The 16,471-nt window shown below is 46.4% G+C and overlaps 1 protein-coding gene across 1 annotated transcript in view; it reads right to left on the bottom strand.

Moving 5' to 3' along the window:
- The window catches only part of USH2A (usherin), a 1,244,521-nt gene that overhangs the window by 717,622 nt on the left and 510,428 nt on the right, over positions 1-16,471 (bottom strand). Inside the window, exon 31 of the mRNA XM_060246775.1 lies at positions 2,006-2,119. Coding sequence (XP_060102758.1) covers positions 2,006-2,119 — 114 coding nt within the window. The remainder of the gene's footprint in view (positions 1-2,005; positions 2,120-16,471) is intronic.

Below are 16,471 nucleotides of genomic sequence, written 5' to 3'. Positions count from 1 at the left end.
GTAAATCCCTCCCCAAAAAACTTCTGGCATATTTATAAATAGAATATATATGTCTGGGGTATATATATTCTATTTATAAATATGCCGAAAACTCCTCCTTATGGGGCAATATTTCACCTCTTCATTTACAGCACAGTCTGTGGTTGAATCCAGTGTGAACTAATATCATGTGGCAGACATACTTGCATAAATAACATTAAACATCATTTAATAACTACATACACTGAAGCAAACTCTGACAGAAAACAGATCTCTTCAACAGACAGAAAAGGAATGTTCCACAACAGGAGGAGGGGAAAGTTCAGCACTAGAGAAACAGACTCTCTATATTCTATACTGTCTATACTCAAGCCGCCTTTCCACCTGCAAGTAATCTTCACTCTTTCTATTCAAATTAGGTTACACTGTGCTGCTTGCTTTAAAAGGCAGAAAGCCATTTGAAGGTTCCCTTTCACTCCCCCCAACCTTCAAGTGGGAGGGGGTGAAAGTCAGGCTTCTAATGGTTGCCTAATTTCCTGCCTGCTTGCCTGTCTTCCTGTCATTTCTCTGTCTCCCTGTCTTCCTTCCTTCTTTCTCCTTTATTTTATTCCTTTCTCCCAAACTTTTACATAACTCTCACTTTATTTATTCCTCTCATTCTCTCTCTCTCTGTCTTTGGCTGTTTCTACACTTGGCAGAATATTCTCTCTCAGTGCTCAGTCTTGCTCTGCATTTTCTGATGTCCTCTACACTCAGTTTGTTGAATGGGCATGGAAAACGGTTTCACCCAGGAGTTGCCCCTCACTTTACAAGAGGACTTTTGAACAGTTTTCCTGAACATCCAGTTCTGAGGAAAGAGATGAACCCCACTTATTTTGTCTATGCAAATTCTAAAATAGCTGGGGGATTGCGTGGAGTTATGAAAGCCAATGATCTGTGATGTCTGATTATTAGAAATCTGTGGGAAAGATTAGGACAAATTCTCAAGCGACAACCAATGTTGTACATGAACAGTATGGTCTGTCAACTTTTCCCCATTAGATGGTGAGAGCATCATTTTAATTTGAACTGCTTGCTGCTGAATTACTGAATTACTTTGAAGTAAAATACAGAAGTTCAGCATTATTATCATCATTTCTAGATAACAGAGGACTAAAAATAAAGTTGCACTAATGTAGAAAAGCGTTTTTAAAACAGAAAAAATGTATTTCATTTTAGCAATTAAAATAATGTTGAAAGCTAAATCTGCTTTCATGGCTGTCAGCAAAACAAGAAATTTCATGAGAAAGACTCAATGTAGACTAGCATAAGTTTAAAATGGGACTCAATTTTTTTTTAAAAAATGTTTAAGATAAATATGCTGCAAATCTTTGAGAACTATTTCTTCCATAATTGATGCACAGAAATTATTGAGCTAGTCTCTAAAGGCAGAACTGTAACATATTTTCTCTTTCTTGCTGCTCTCATGCTTAATGCCAGTTACAGAAATAGTAATTTATGCTTGCAACTTTTAAGTTTCAAGTACAACAGATTAATAAACGGCCCAATTGGCATTTTGAGGTTCCATCAGGCTGAAATAATTGTTGCCTATGCTGGTGTTTAGCAGTTAAAAGAGACCATGGAAATCAACCGTTTGATTCTCAATTTCATACTGTGCCATACAATCAATTCTTTTTAGTCAGACTGTCTCTAGATTTACTTCTGAGCCATAGTAAAATGAGGAAGCTTTCATTAATCTTTCAGATGCTTCATATTAATGACAAGGCTCTTGCATGAACAATGTAACAGCAATTAAAAAGCCCATTAATCTGCATTACAGCTATTAAAGATGCATGTCATTAAAGGGTATGGAGTTTGATTCATTTTAGCACCCCCCAAAAAATGGAGCAATTATGGTCTGGCAATGCACTTTGTCATCAAATTAGGTTGGGGTTTTCCAGCAAATGGCTTTGCAGCATTTAGCTCCTCTCCTATTTTATTATTCATGACTGAAATGTGGAAGTCAAGACCTTTGAAATTACTTTACCTTCTTGTGGAGTGGAGATGTTCAAGGCATGTGAGCTTTCAGTACAGCCAGCCAAAGTGCAAGCCGTTAGGGTTACATCATAGGTTGTGAAGGGCTGCAAGCCCATCAGTATGCCTGCAACAGAAAGAACCAATGCTTTGTGTCTGTGTACAATAGTAAGCAAGAAATATCATGGGCTACACACATACATAGGCCTTAAGGTTGTTACACAACAGCTAATTTAGTACCATGTAACATGTTGGATCCAGAATAAAAGAAAGTAGCCACTAGTGTGGTTCTGCAAGCACCTGTGCAAACGCTCCCACAATGATACAAGCCAAACTCTGCAGCAGTCTTCATCCCTCTATTGGATCAAGAGACTGCACAAACCTTTCATCATTTGTTTGTATTTAATTTTCTCAGACAGTATTCTAGAACAAGCAGCTTTTCAATGAATTCAAAATATCTTCCATATATTGAAGGCCCCCTTTTATTTATAATAAAGTGAAGGAAGTAGGAAGCATAGGGTGGCCAACTGCCAGGTAGGAAGCTAGAGATTTGGAATCACAGCAGATCTCCAGATGACAGAGATCAGCTTCTCTGGAGAAAATGGCTATTTTGGAGAATGGACTTAATGGCTTTATACCCCGATGAGACAGCTCCTATTACCCTCCCTAGGCTCCACCCCTAAATCTCCAGGGATTTTTCAACCTGAAACTGACAACCCAAAGGAAGAATCATCTTTAGGGCTGCCAGTCTCCAGGTGAAGGCAGGGATCCTCTGGTTTGGAGACCCCCCCCCCACTTCAGGGTCATCAGAAAGCAGGTGGGGGAGGGAAATGCCTGCTGAACACTCCATTATTCCCTATGGAGATTGATTCCCATAGGGTATAATGGAGAATCAAACTGCGAGTACCTGGGGCTCTGAGGGAGCTGTATTTTGAGGTAGAGGCACCAAATGTTCAGCATAGCATCTGGTGTCTCTCCTCAAAAACCCCTCCATGTTTCAAAAGGATTGGACCAAGGGGTCCAGTTCTATGAGCCCCCAAAGAAGGTGCCCCTATCCATTATTTCCAATGGAGGAAAGACATCTAAAAGGTGTACAGTCCCTTTAAATGTGATGGCCAGAACTCCCTTTGGAGTTCAACTATGCTTGTCACAACCTTGCTCCTGGTTCCACCCCCAAAGTCCCCAGATATTTCTTGAATTAATCATCTCAGAAATGTTACAGCCAGTTTGGTGTAGTGGTTAAGTGTTCATACTCTTATCTGGGAGAACTGGGTTTGATTCCCCACTCCTCCACTTGCACCTGCTAGCATGGCCTTGGGTCAGCCATAGCTCTGGCAGAGGTTGTTCTTGAAAGGGCAGCTGCTGTGAGAGCCCTCTCCAGCCCCACCCGCCTCACAGGGTGTCTGTTGTGGGGGAGGAAGGTAAAGGAGACTGTGAGCCGCTCTGAGACTCTTCAGAATGGAGGGCAGGATATAAATCCAATATCATCATCATCTTCTTTATATGTATGTATGTATGTATGTGTGTGTATATATATATATATATATATATTGGAGGTGAAATTCAGTGGGAACCAGGAAACATTTTTGTTTGTTTCACTCAGAACTCCTCAGATGGGAATATTTTGGCCAAGAAGAAATCTCACATTTGTACCTCACATACAGTTTGAGGGGAAATTCAGGGGCAAATGTAATACCATTTATTGTCCAATTTTAGGGGCTGCTGAAGCATGTATATTTCTCTCATTTAGTCTGCTTACTTTCTCAAACTGGGCCACTAAACATAAAAGCAAGTCAAGCGAATTTTCTTTCTTTAAAAAACAAGAATTGAGAATGGTGGGGCATTTCTTGGAGAAGCCAAACATATTAAATAATTTAAAGTCTATTTGACATTACTTTCTTTCCCCATTAACTCCTGATTTTAAGCTCATTTACTTGAGTGCCAATGCTTCAGATCCATTATATACATCCATGAGATTCCTGCATCGTCACAACATTGCACCCAGAAAATTATTTAAGAATCTTGAAGGAAGAGTTGTAGAGCACTTTTTCTGTTGTTATATTGCTAGTTCAGAATTTTACAAATTGATACCAATAATGTTTAGTATTTAAACAACACACTGCACTGTTCAATGGACATTACAAATCTATGAGATAAGTCTCTATTACTACTGCAGATGGAAACTGAGGCAGAGAGAAAGTCACTTGCTCTAGAGCACCTAGTCAGTTCATTTAGCACAGGGAAATTTTGAACTGGGGACTTTTTGACTTGTAACTAATACCTCCTCTAAGCTGCTAAGTCTTTTGAGCAAAAATTCAATTTCATTAGCTACTGGCATTAAAGTTGTGAGCTACTGCATAAATTAATTTGCTCTGGGGCCATTTTTCCTGAGCTAAGACAAAAATGTGTAAGCTGGAAGTTAAAAAACCCTGTGAGTTAGTTCACACTAACTCAGCTTAAAGGGAACACTGCTTGTAACTCAGTTGTTCAGGCTTTCTCTCGGGGACCAAATGAAATGTGGAAAAGTTAAGGATGGAATAGGTAGACTTCTTTTCAAAACAATTGTTTAATCAGAAAAACCCCAGTACAAGTACACAAAAACAATATATACACAAAATATATGCAAGGGCAAAACAACTACAAAGCAGAAGATATACAATGCTCTCTCCCTGTTATCATCATCTAAACAGTTTGAACAAAACAGAAAATCATCCCCCCCTTGACATCCTAATGATGCCCCCTCTTCAAATACTCCACAGATAACTTCCTGGGATTAAAAATATACTTTTATCTGCATAACCATATATCAACATAAAGAAAAATTCCCCTCCCAGCTTCCACATTTAGCAACAACCATAATTAGGAACACCAAATATTACTGAGATGAGGAGGAATCAGTTCCTTTACTGTGGTGGTGATATTTTCCACCAATCCCAACATTCCTCCCACCCCAGGACCGCCCCCCCCCCCCAAACCCATGACAATGAATTCCAACCTCCTGACAGGAGAAAGGGAAAAACAGAAAAACCAAAGTGATACACCCTCCACCCTTAATAACTCCCTACCCCCACCCCACCATTTAGCACAGATGACAAACTGCTCTTCACCTACATTCCCCCACATAGGAAGGAAACAGTTTCAAAACCAGTTCCAGTCCAGGCTGAGAAAAGAGGACTGTGTCTAGGGAACACCAGGGAAAATCCATGATTCTGTTTGGGGAAGGTAGACTTCTTCACTGAAATGTATACTCACAGCAGCAGCAGCTGTTGGGATTTAAATACTCATAGGTACAGCAGATGTGTAGTTTGGGCTTTCAAATCAAGGTCTGCAATGTCCTCCTTGGCATTGTACACTACAGGATGATGTAGGGTTGGCCACGTCCCCTCATCCATCTGGCAGGGGGATTTGGGGGGCATTCTGGGAGTGGGCAGGGATGTCGTACAACATCTCCAGTGTGATGACATCACCTGGAAGTGATATTATCATGCTGTGGATAATCTGGTTTGGGGGCAAGCTCTGTGGTTAAATTGGACTTAAACCATAGAGTTTGCCCCAAAAAACAGAGCGTCCCCTGCACAAAGAAAATGACTTCTGTCAAGGATGCCATGCAGTGACATCCCCGTTGCAGCCCCGGTGACACCCCGTTGAATATGGCAGCCCTGTTGCTGCCAGGGAGCCTGAGGGTCAAGAGGGAACAGGGCACCGGGCTGAGGATAAGAGGAATGTGCCCTCAGAAGGGACCTCTTCTTCGGTTGGTGAGTGGGTATCCTTTCGCACCAAGAAACCATCCCTGGGCGGGGAGAGAGGGAGGGTCCTGGTAGTTGGTGATTCGATCCTTAGGCAAGTAGACAGCTGGGTGGCAAAACCACGTACTGATCGTATGGTGACTTGCCTGCCTGGTGCGAAGGTAGAGGACATTACGCGCATAGTAGATAGGCTGATAGTGCTGGGGAGGAGCCGGTGGTCGTGGTGCATGTTGGCACCAACGATGTGGGGAAATGCAGTTGTGAGGTACTGGAGGAAAAATTTAGGCTGCTAGGTGGGAGACTTAAGGCCAAGACCTCCAAGGTAGCCTTCTCAGAAGTGCTACCTGTTCCACTTGGAGGGCTGGTGAGACAGGCACAAATTAGAAGTCTCAATGTGTGGATGAGATGATGGTGCAAGGAGGAAGGGTTTAAGTTTGTTAGGCACTGGGATGCTTTCTGGAACAAGTGGGAGCTGTACAAAAAAGACAGTCTCCACTTGTCCCCGGATGGAGCCAGGCTGCTGGCGCTTAAAATCAAAAAGGTGGCAGAGCAGTTTTTAAACTAAATCTAGGGGGAAAGCCGACAGGAGATGAAATGTCTCTGGTTCGGAAGACTCATCTCAAAGAGATGAAGGGTTAGCTGATACTTTTCTACCAGGTAATGGAACAGAGTTGTCCACTGAGATGGTGACAAACAGAATGGACTGCCTGTCAGAGTCTCCAGGCAGCAGGAGGAAGGTGGCGGGCCTAGCTTGCCTGGGAAATTATAGATGTTTCTACGCAAATGCTAGAAGTCTTCAAAGTAAAATTGGTGAGTTGGAATGTTTAGTGTTGGGGGAAAACATATACATTGTGGAAATTTCAGAAACTTGGTGGAATGAGGAGAATCAGTGGGACACGGTGATTCCTGGATATAAGTTATACCGGAAGGATAGGGAGGGAAGCGTTGAAGGTGGGGTGGCTCTGTATGTCAGAGAGAGCATAGAGTCCAGTAAGACTGAGGTCAGAGAATTGAACTCCCTTATAGAAATGCTTTGGGTTGAAATAGAGGGCCCAAATGGCAATTTAACTATGGGAGTTTGTTTAACTATGGGAGTTTGTTATTGCCCACCAAATCAAAAGACAGAGGATGACTATAATATGATGGAAGGCTTAAAGATGGTGGCTAGACAAAAAAACTGTATCATCATAGGTGATTTTAACTACCCGCAGATTGATTTGGTCAATATGTGTTCTAGTTGAGAGAAAGAGACTGAGTTTCTAGATGCTCTCAATGACTGTGGTATGGAGCAGATGGTCACAGAACCTACCAGGGGTGGGCGATCCTGGATTTGGTATCCTAAGTAATGCCCAAGACCTGGTGAGAGATGTAAAAGTGATCACACCGCTTGGGAGCAGTGACCATACCGTTATTGATTTCACTATTTGTATAAATAGGGAGTTGCCCCAAAAGACTGGCACGACCACGTTTAACTTTAAAAGGGGTAAATTCTTTGAGATGCAGAGGCATGTGAAGAGGAAACTGAAAGGAAAGGTAAATACGGTCAAAACCCTTGGAGAAGCTTGGAGGCTACAATCCTAGAAGCTCAGATAAAATATATACCACAAGTTAGGAAAGGTACAAACAAGTATAAGAGAAGGCCTGCATGGTTAACAAACAAAGTAATGGAAGCTGTAAAAGGTAAGAAAGACTCCTTTAAGCGGTGAAAAGCTAGTTCAAGTGAGATTAATAAAAGGGAACACAGGCAATGGCAAATCAAATGTAAGACTGTGATCAGGCAGGCAAAAAGGGACTACGAGGAGCATATTGCAAAAAACATAAAGACCAACAATAACAATTTCTTCAAATATATTAGAAGCAGGAAACCAGCCAGGGAGGCAGTGGGGCCCTTGGATGACCAAGGGGTCAAAGGATTACTGAATAAGGATAGGGAAATGGCTGAGAAGCTAAATGAATTTTTTGCCTCTGTCTTCACTGTGGAAGATAAGTGTTTACCTGCTCTGGAACCACTTCTATTGGAAGGGGTGTTGAAAGACCTGAGCCAGATTGAGGTGACAAGAGAGGAGGTCCTACAACTGATGGACGAATTAAAAAACAATAAGTCACCAAGTCCGGATGGCATACATCCAAGAGTTCTGAAAGAACTCAAAGTTGAACTTGTGGATCTTCTGACAAAGATATGTAATCTTTCATTGACATCTACCTCCGTTCCTGAGGACTGGAAGGTAGCAAATGTCACCCCCATCATTAAAAAGGGTTGCAGAGGAGATCTGGGTAACTACAGGCCAGTTAGTCTGACTTCAATACCGGGAAAGTTGGTAGAAACCTTTATCAAGGACAGAATGAGTAGGCACATTGATGAACACGAGTTATTGAGGAAGACTCAGCATGGGTTCTGTAAGGGAAGATCTTGCCTCACTAACCTGTTACATTTTTTTGAGGGGGTGAACAAACATGTGGACAAAGGAGACCCGATAGATATTGTTTACCTTGACTTCCAGAAAGCTTTTGATAAAGTTCCTCATCAAAGGCTCCTTAGTAAGCTCGAGAGTCATGGAATAAAAGGACAGGTCTTGTTGTGGATCCAAAACTGGCTAATTAATAGGAAGCAGAGAGTGAGTATAAATGGGCAGTCTTCGCAGTGGAGGACGTTAAGCAGTCGGGTGCCACAGGGCTCCGTACTGGTTCCCATGCTCTTTAACTTGTTCATAAATGATTTGTAGTTGAGAGTAAGCAGTGAAGTGGCCAACTTTGCGGAGGATACTAAATTGTTCAGGGTGGTAAGAACCAGAGAGGATTGTGAGGAACTCCAAAGGGATCTGCTAAGGCTGGGTGAGTGGGCGTCAACATGGCAGATGAGGTTCAATGTGGCCAAGTGCAAAGTAATGCACATTGGGGCCAAGAATCCCAGCTACAAATACAAGTTGATGGGGTGTGAACTGGCAGAGACTGACCAGAAGAGAGATCTTGGGGTCGTGGTAGATAACTCACTGAAAATGTCAAGACAGTGTGCGATTACAATAAAAAAGGCCAATGCCATGCTTGGTATTATTAGGAAAGGAATTGAAAACAAATCAGCCAGTATCATAATGCCCCTGCATAAATCGATGGTGCCATCTCATTTGGAAGACTGTATGCAATTCTGGTCACCGCACCTCAAAAAGGATATTATAGCATTGGAAAAAGTGCAGAAAAGGGCAACTAGAATGATTACAGGCTTGGAACACTTTCCCTATGAAGAAAGGTTAAAACGCTTGGGGCTCTTTAGCTTGGAGAAACGTCAACTGCGGGGTGACATGATAGAGGTTTACAAGATTATGCATGGGATGGAGAAGGTAGAGAAAGAAGTACTTTTCTCCCTTTCTCACAATACAAGAACTCGTGGGCATTCAATGAAATTGCTGAGCAGTCAGGTTAGAACGGATAAAAGGAAGTACTTCTTCACCCAAAGGATGATTAAGATGTGGAATTCACTGCCACAGGAGGTGGTGGCGGCTACAGGCATAGCCAGCTTCAAGAGGGGGTTAGATAAAAATATGGAGCAGAGGTCCATCAGTGGCTATTAGGCACAGTGTGTGTGTGTGTGTGTATATAAATTATTGGACACTGTGTAATACAGAGTGTCGGACTGAATGGGCCGTTGGCCTGATCCAACATGGCTTCTCTTATGTTTTTATGTTCTTATCCCTGTTTAGGGGAAGGGTTTTCCCCATCAGCCAGCTGGTCTGTGGTGGGGAGAAGCCCCCAAAATGAGGGGATCCCCTGCTGGGTCTTGGGGGCTGGCAGACCTAGGATGAGAGAACAATTCATTAAAGTACTGTACTTCTTTTTGATGAGATTCCAGTCCATCCGGCAGGTGGTTTGGGGGGCATTCTGGCAGTGGGCAGGGATGTTGTACAACATCTCCAGTGTGATGACATGACCAGGAAGTGATATCATGTTGGGGATGTTCTGGTTTCGGGGCAAGCTCTGTGGTTAAATTGGACTTAAACCATAGAGTTTGCCCCAAAAAACAGAGCATCCCCTGTACAAAGAAAATGACTTCTGTCAAGGATGCAATGCAGTAACATCCCCATCAGCCAGCTGGTTTGTGGTGGGTAGAAACCCCCAAAACCAGGGGATCCCCTGCCGGGTCTTGGGGGCTGGCAACCCAGGATGACAGAACAATTCATTATATTACTGTACCTCTTTTTGATGAAATTCCAGTCTTTATAGAGTGATAAGAATATTAATTATCTAGGACATTTAATGACATTTGTTTTTGTTTTGCTTAGAGCAGACTGTTGTACACTTTTAATCTACTGTCATGCTAGTTCAGAAGCCCAGGCTCAGCCGCACGTCTGTTTCTTATAGCACCCAATTTTGAAAATATAATTGTTTCACCTTAAACCTTCTAGGAAATACAGTTGGAATTTAATAAACCTCATGTGTATATGGAAAACATATTAGAAACACTTGATATTTAGTTTTATTTCATGTGCTATCTAGCAATTGTGATTTTTGTGTGTGTGTGTGAGAATGGTATAAAAATAATAGCAGTTATAGAAACTTGGAATTAATGGTACAACATTGTCAGGTTTTATACATTTTCTTCATTTTCCTCAAATATATTAAAATAAGACCTCAAGGTTTATCTGCCTAAACAGATACTAAATTAAATTTTACTAATAATTAAACAGCAGGCATTTTAATAAAATGAAAAACTTGCTTTGTATATCAAGTGGACCTCTTATGCTAGGTATGATTTCAGTCTGCTGTTACATTCTTAACTTTACATCCATATTTAACAAATGACATTATTCAGTTTCATGGGGTCACTGTGTCAAAATGTCTGTGTTAGAATTTTAATTTATTTCCAAAGGTTCCCTTCACTGGGCAGAAAGAGTGGTACCTTCAATTGATTTACTATCTGCAATCTACAATGTGGATTTTTAAAGACTAGATCTTGCACTGAGACTTTTTTTTTACAAAAAAGAAAAAACTCACCACAATGCGAAAGCATTATCAGTCCAAAGACAGAAATGGATCAGAATATTGTTGACAAACACCATTTACTCAGTGAATAAAAGAGAATTTCAAACAGTGTAGAATCTGTGTCAAATCACTGTTGAGTGGGATTATTTTTTGTAATGATGTTTTTCATTTCTAATATTTTATTCTTGTGTCAGCTTCTGACTTTTTCAAAAGTCATAATTTAGCTAGTCTTTTGCTGGACAACCATATAATCTATTTGACTCTGAACCATGTTCTATCTAGAAAAAAGTTCATGTAGCTCTTGAAAATGAAGTGGAGCTCCATATATACAGTCAGTAAGGTCCAGCACTTGGGCTTATCTGCATATTACTGAGCCAATATAAGTGACTACCATGGCAAATACAGGCTGTCATAGTGCAATTTGGGATCCAGACCCAGTACTTGATCATCTGTGGAGGCCAGCATACTAACTACAGGTGTGCATTCAGAATAAATGGAGCCAAATAAATACTCAAAAAACCTCCTTATCAGTATTTTTGAGTATTTATTAAGCCAGATATAGACCAGAATTTTATATTCAGCTGCCAATATGGCTCATCCTGAAAAAGACAAGATTATTATTTTTATGATTATTATTTGATTTTATTTGGGTGATCCAGCCCAAGCCAAAGCGGCATAAAGCTGTCAGCTCCACACCACCTCAGCTGATCCTCTTTTGCAGCTCTGAGCAGCTCCTTCCTTTCTGCTGACCATGGCTCACAAGCTGCAAGAGAGGATCAGCTGGGGCTTCAGCTTGGGCTGGCTGTAGGGTGGCCAGACCGTCCCGGTCTCCCGGGACATTCCCGGATCTGGCCACCCAATCCCGGATCCCGGGCTGCCTATACCGGGACCATTAAAGGTCCCCGGTTTAGGCAGCCCAGGAGCCGGTGGGCCGCGGGCGCGGGCGGGAAGGCGGGGAGTGAGGGAGGGAGCGTCCCTGCGCACGCGCAGGGACGCTCCCTCCATCACTCCCCGCCTTCCCCGCCCGCGCGCGGGGGCCGGCAGCGGTGGGGGAGGCCTCTCCGCGGCCTCCGCTGGTCGCTGGGGGCCTTCCAGAGTGTCTGGAAGGCCCCCAGCGACCAGCGGAGGCCGCGGGGAGGCCGCGAGCACCCGGCGCTGGTCCGGGAAGGCCTTCCAGAGCCTCTGGAAGGCCTTCCCGGGCCAGCGCCGGCCAGCGAAGGCCTCCCCCGCGGCCTCCGCTGGTCGCTGGGGGCCTTCCAGAGTGTCTGGAAGGCCCCCAGCGACCAGCGGAGGCCGCGGGGAGGCCGCGGAGCACCCGGCGCTGGTCCGGGAAGGCCTTCCAGAGCCTCTGGAAGGCCTTCCCGGCCAGCGCCGGCCAGCGAAGGCCTCCCCGCGGCCTCCGCTGGTCGCTGGGGGCCTTCCAGAGTGTCTGGAAGGCCCCCAGCGACCAGCGGAGGCCGCGGGGAGGCCGCGGAGCACCCGGCGCTGGTCCGGGAAGGCCTTCCAGAGCCTCTGGAAGGCCTTCCCGGGCCAGCGCCGGCCAGCGAAGGCCTCCCCGCGGCCTCCGCTGGTCGCTGGGGGCCTTCCAGAGTGTCTGGAAGGCCCCCAGCGACCAGCGGAGGCCGCGGGGAGGCCGCGGAGCACCCGGCGCTGGTCCGGGAAGGCGGACCAGCGCCGGCCAGCGAAGGCCTCCCCGCGGCCTCCGCTGGTCGCTGGGGGCCTTCCAGAGTGTCTGGAAGGCCCCCAGCGACCAGCGGAGGCCGCGGGGAGGCCGCGGAGCACCCGGCGCTGGTCCGGGAAGGCCTTCCAGAGCCTCTGGAAGGCCTTCCCGGGCCAGCGCCGGCCAAGGAAGGCCTCTCCGACGCCTCCCTGGCCTCGCCGCCGCCCCCGCCGCTGGACTCGCCGCCGCCGCCCGACCCGCCGCCGCCGCCCGACTCGCCGCCGACCGCCACCTGCAGGTAAGGGGGCCGAAAGCGGGGGGGGGGCGGGCTTCCTTTCTTCCCTCCCTCTTCCCTTCTTTCCTTTCTTCCTCCCTTCCTTCCCTCCCTTCCTTCCTTCCCTCCCTCCCTTCCCTTCCTTCCTTCCCTCCCTCCCTCCCCCCTTCCTTCCTTCCCTCCCTCCCTCCCCCCTTCCTTCCTTTCTTTCTTCCTTCCCTCCCTCCCTCCCTTCCTTCCTTCCTTCCTTCCTTCCTTCCTTCCTTCCTTCCTTCCTTCCTTCCTTCCTTCCTTCCTTCCTTCCTTCCTTCCTCCCTTCCCTTCCCTTCCCTCCTCCCTTCCCTCCTCCCTTCCCTTCCCTTCCCTCCTCCCTTCCCTCCTCCCTTCCTTCCCTCCCTCCTCCCCTCCCTCCTCCCTCCCTTCCTTTCTTTCTTTCTTTCTTTCTTTCTTCCTTCCTTCCCTTCCTTCCTTCCTTCCTTCCTTCCTTCCTTCCTTCCTTCCTTCCTTCCTTCCTTCCTTCCTTCCTTCCTTCCTTCCTTCCTTCCTTCCTTCCTTCCTTCCTTCCTTCCTTCCTTCCTTCCTCCCTTCCCTTCCCTTCCCTTCCCTTCCCTTCCCTTCCATTCCCTCCTCCCTTCCCTCCTCCCTTCCTTCCCTCCTTATGTTCTTATGTGGCGCAGAGTGTTGGACTGGAGGGGCCACTGGCCTGATGCAACAGGGCTTCTCTTATGTGACACAGAGTGTTGGACTGGATGGGCCACTGGCCTGATCCAACAGGGCTTCTGTTATGTTCTTATGTGACGCAGAGTGTTGGACTGGATGGGCCACTGGCCTGATCCAACAGGGCTTCTCTTATGTTCTTATGTGACGCAGAGTGTTGGACTGGATGGGCCACTGGCCTGATCCAACAGGGCTTCTCTTATGTTCTTATGTGACGCAGAGTGTTGGACTGGATGGGCCACTGGCCTGATCCAACAGGGCTTCTCTTATGTTCTTATGTGACGCAGAGTGTTGGACTGGATGGGCCACTGGCCTGATCCAACAGGGCTTCTCTTATGTTCTTATGTGACAATACTGACTTTGGTGGACCCAAGCACTGATTCAGTGTAAGGGAGCTTTGTGTTTGTGACTGGAGTGGACAATACTGACTTTGGTGGACCCAAGCACTGATTCAGTGTAAGGGAGCTTTGTGTTTGTGTCTTCTGGTGCAATTTTGTTCTCAGATCCTGTATTTACTTCATCAGTATATGGGATAAGGCACTTTCTCAACTGTGCTGCATAATGCAGCCTATTTATTTTGTCCTGTTGGCTCTGTTGGCTCTATCTGCGCCACCTTCATCACTTTCGGGGTGTGGATCCCCCAGTGGGGTGGGCTCCCGACTCCCTCTGCCGGCTGTTTCTGATAGCCCTGCGCCCCCTCTTTCATTTGATATGTGTCCCGTGCGGGTGCCACCCTCCTGCCGGGAGATGCCGCAAAATGAGCCCCCTTGAGGCTTATGGCGGCAGGGCTCGGGGGAAGCAAGCTAGACTGCTGTTCTTTTGAGGGGTTATAGAGTGTTTCGAGCCCCTCCCTGTGGCATCGGTCCCATCGTTGTGGGACCCAGGGGGCCGGCGCAGCGGCCCGCTGAAGCAGCCTGTCAGTCACTTCCGCATCTCGACCTGTGTTATTAGTGACAGGCTGCTTCGGCAGGCTGCTGCGCCGGCCCCCTGGGTCCCACGACGATGGGACCAATGCCACAGGGAGGGGCTCGAAACACTCTATAACCCCTCAAAAGAACAGCAGTCTAGCTTGCTTCCCCCGAGCCCTGCCGCCATAAGCCTCAAGGGGGCTCATTTTGCGGCATCTCCCGGCAGGAGGGTGGCACCCGCACGGGACACATATCAAATGAAAGAGGGGGCGCAGGGCTATCAGAAACAGCCGGCGGAGGGAGTCGGGAGCCCACCCCACTGCGGGATCCACACCCCGAAAGTGATGAAGGTGGCGCAGATAGAGCCAACAGAGCCAACAGGACAAAATAAATAGGCTGCATTATGCAGCACAGTTGAGAAAGTGCCTTATCCCATATACTGATGAAGTATATACAGGATTTGAGAACAAAATTGTTTCCGGCGGTGATATTTGGGGGATTTTTGGGGACGTCACAGGAAGTGCTGTGAAGTCACTTCCTGTTTCCGGCAGTGGCATTTGGGGGAAATGATGCCATTTGGGGGAAATGATGTCACAGGAAGTGATGTCACTTCCTGCTTCCGGCAGGTGGCGCGGGGGAAATGATGTCACAGGAAGTGATGTCACTTCCCGTTTCCGGCAGGTGGCGCGGGGGAAATGATGTCACAGGAAGTGATGTCACTTCCTGTTTCCGGCGGTGGTATGACGTCGCCGGAAGTGACGTCGCCGGAAGTGACGTCACTTCCTGTTTCCGGCGGCGCGCGCGCTCCTGCCTTCCCCCCCCCAAGGTGTCCCTGGCTGGCCTTCAGACATTATGGCCACCCTAGCTGGCTGGCACCTCTTGCAGCTTGGTTTAAACCAAGCTCCAAAAGGCACTAGCCTAGGATCAGCTGGGGCAGTGGCTGCTGATAGCTCTGTGATGCGCCAGCTGATCCTTTTTTGCAGCTCTGAGCAGCCTCGTCTGGGGCTAGCTGGCTCCTTCTTTAAACAAAGCTGCAAGAGAAACTAGCCCAGGATTAGCCAGGACAGCAGAAGTTGACAGCTCTGCATCACCCCAGCTGATCTTCCCTTGTCTGCAGGCTCTGCTGAGCAGCCCATTCAAGCTGGATTACCCAACAGAGCCTGCAGAGGAGCTGATCCTTCCAAGAGAACTCTCCCCAAAGGCTTGGCTGGGGCTTTGCCCGACTGCCCAACAGAACCTGCTGAGGAGCCAGTCCTGCTGGAAGAATGCTCCCCAAAGGCATATCTGGGGCTCCACTGGGCTAGCCTGTTGAAATTGGACTGCCCAACAGAGCCCTCCCAGGAGTTGATTCTGCAGGGAGAACTTTCCTCAAGACCAGCAGAAAAGGAGATGGAAAATCTGAGATCTTTCTTTCCTCCTTTTTGCTGGCTGCAGTTCCCAGAGGCCAGAGGAATGGAAGGAGGGGAGATCTGAGTTTCTGTCTCCCTTCTTTAAGATGGCAGGCTGCCCAGCAGAGCTTGCAGGGAACCTATGCTACTTTGAGTTGACTTGAGCATGGCTTAACTTGAAAAAGCCATTTAAAGGGAACGTTTCCTTTAAATGGCTTTTGCAAGCCATGCTGTGTGTGAGTGAAACTGTAATACCCATAGGGTATACCCATAGGGTATGAAACTGTAATACCCATAGGGTATAATGGAGTCACGTAAATTCAGCAATCATGGTTATTTCCTGAATCCCAATATCATACTAATATTTGGATTTGGGAATACTGGGAAATAATGATATTTTTTGTTCAGTACACCCAACCCTGCAAAATACCAAGTTTTTTGCACACCCCTAATACTAAGTGAATGAGTATTTTAATAATTGTTTCTATAACATACTATGTGTCTATTGTAATCTCTGAACATTTTCTTAATGTATAATTTAATTTGCTCAGCTATAAATTAATGTGCTTGTACATCAGTGATTATCTTAGTTATGGGGCTGCTGACTTTGTATTACAGTATAGGCTGGTGCGGAGTGTAAATTTCACTGACTGACTGGAAGTGCAGAGGAAATGAGTGGGTAATGAGAGCAGAGCAGGCAGTTCCTTTAATTGAATTAAAAGCTGGGTGACACCAATGCAGACACCTGTCCAATTACAGACAGGCCAAGGTGTTTACCATTGCTGTACAAGCGATTTGAAGATGACAGAAAT

Source organism: Heteronotia binoei, chromosome 1 (assembly GCF_032191835.1).
Source record: "Heteronotia binoei isolate CCM8104 ecotype False Entrance Well chromosome 1, APGP_CSIRO_Hbin_v1, whole genome shotgun sequence".
NCBI classification, from domain to species: Eukaryota; Metazoa; Chordata; class Lepidosauria; order Squamata; family Gekkonidae; genus Heteronotia; species Heteronotia binoei.
This window is presented reverse-complemented; position numbering and strand designations above follow the sequence as displayed.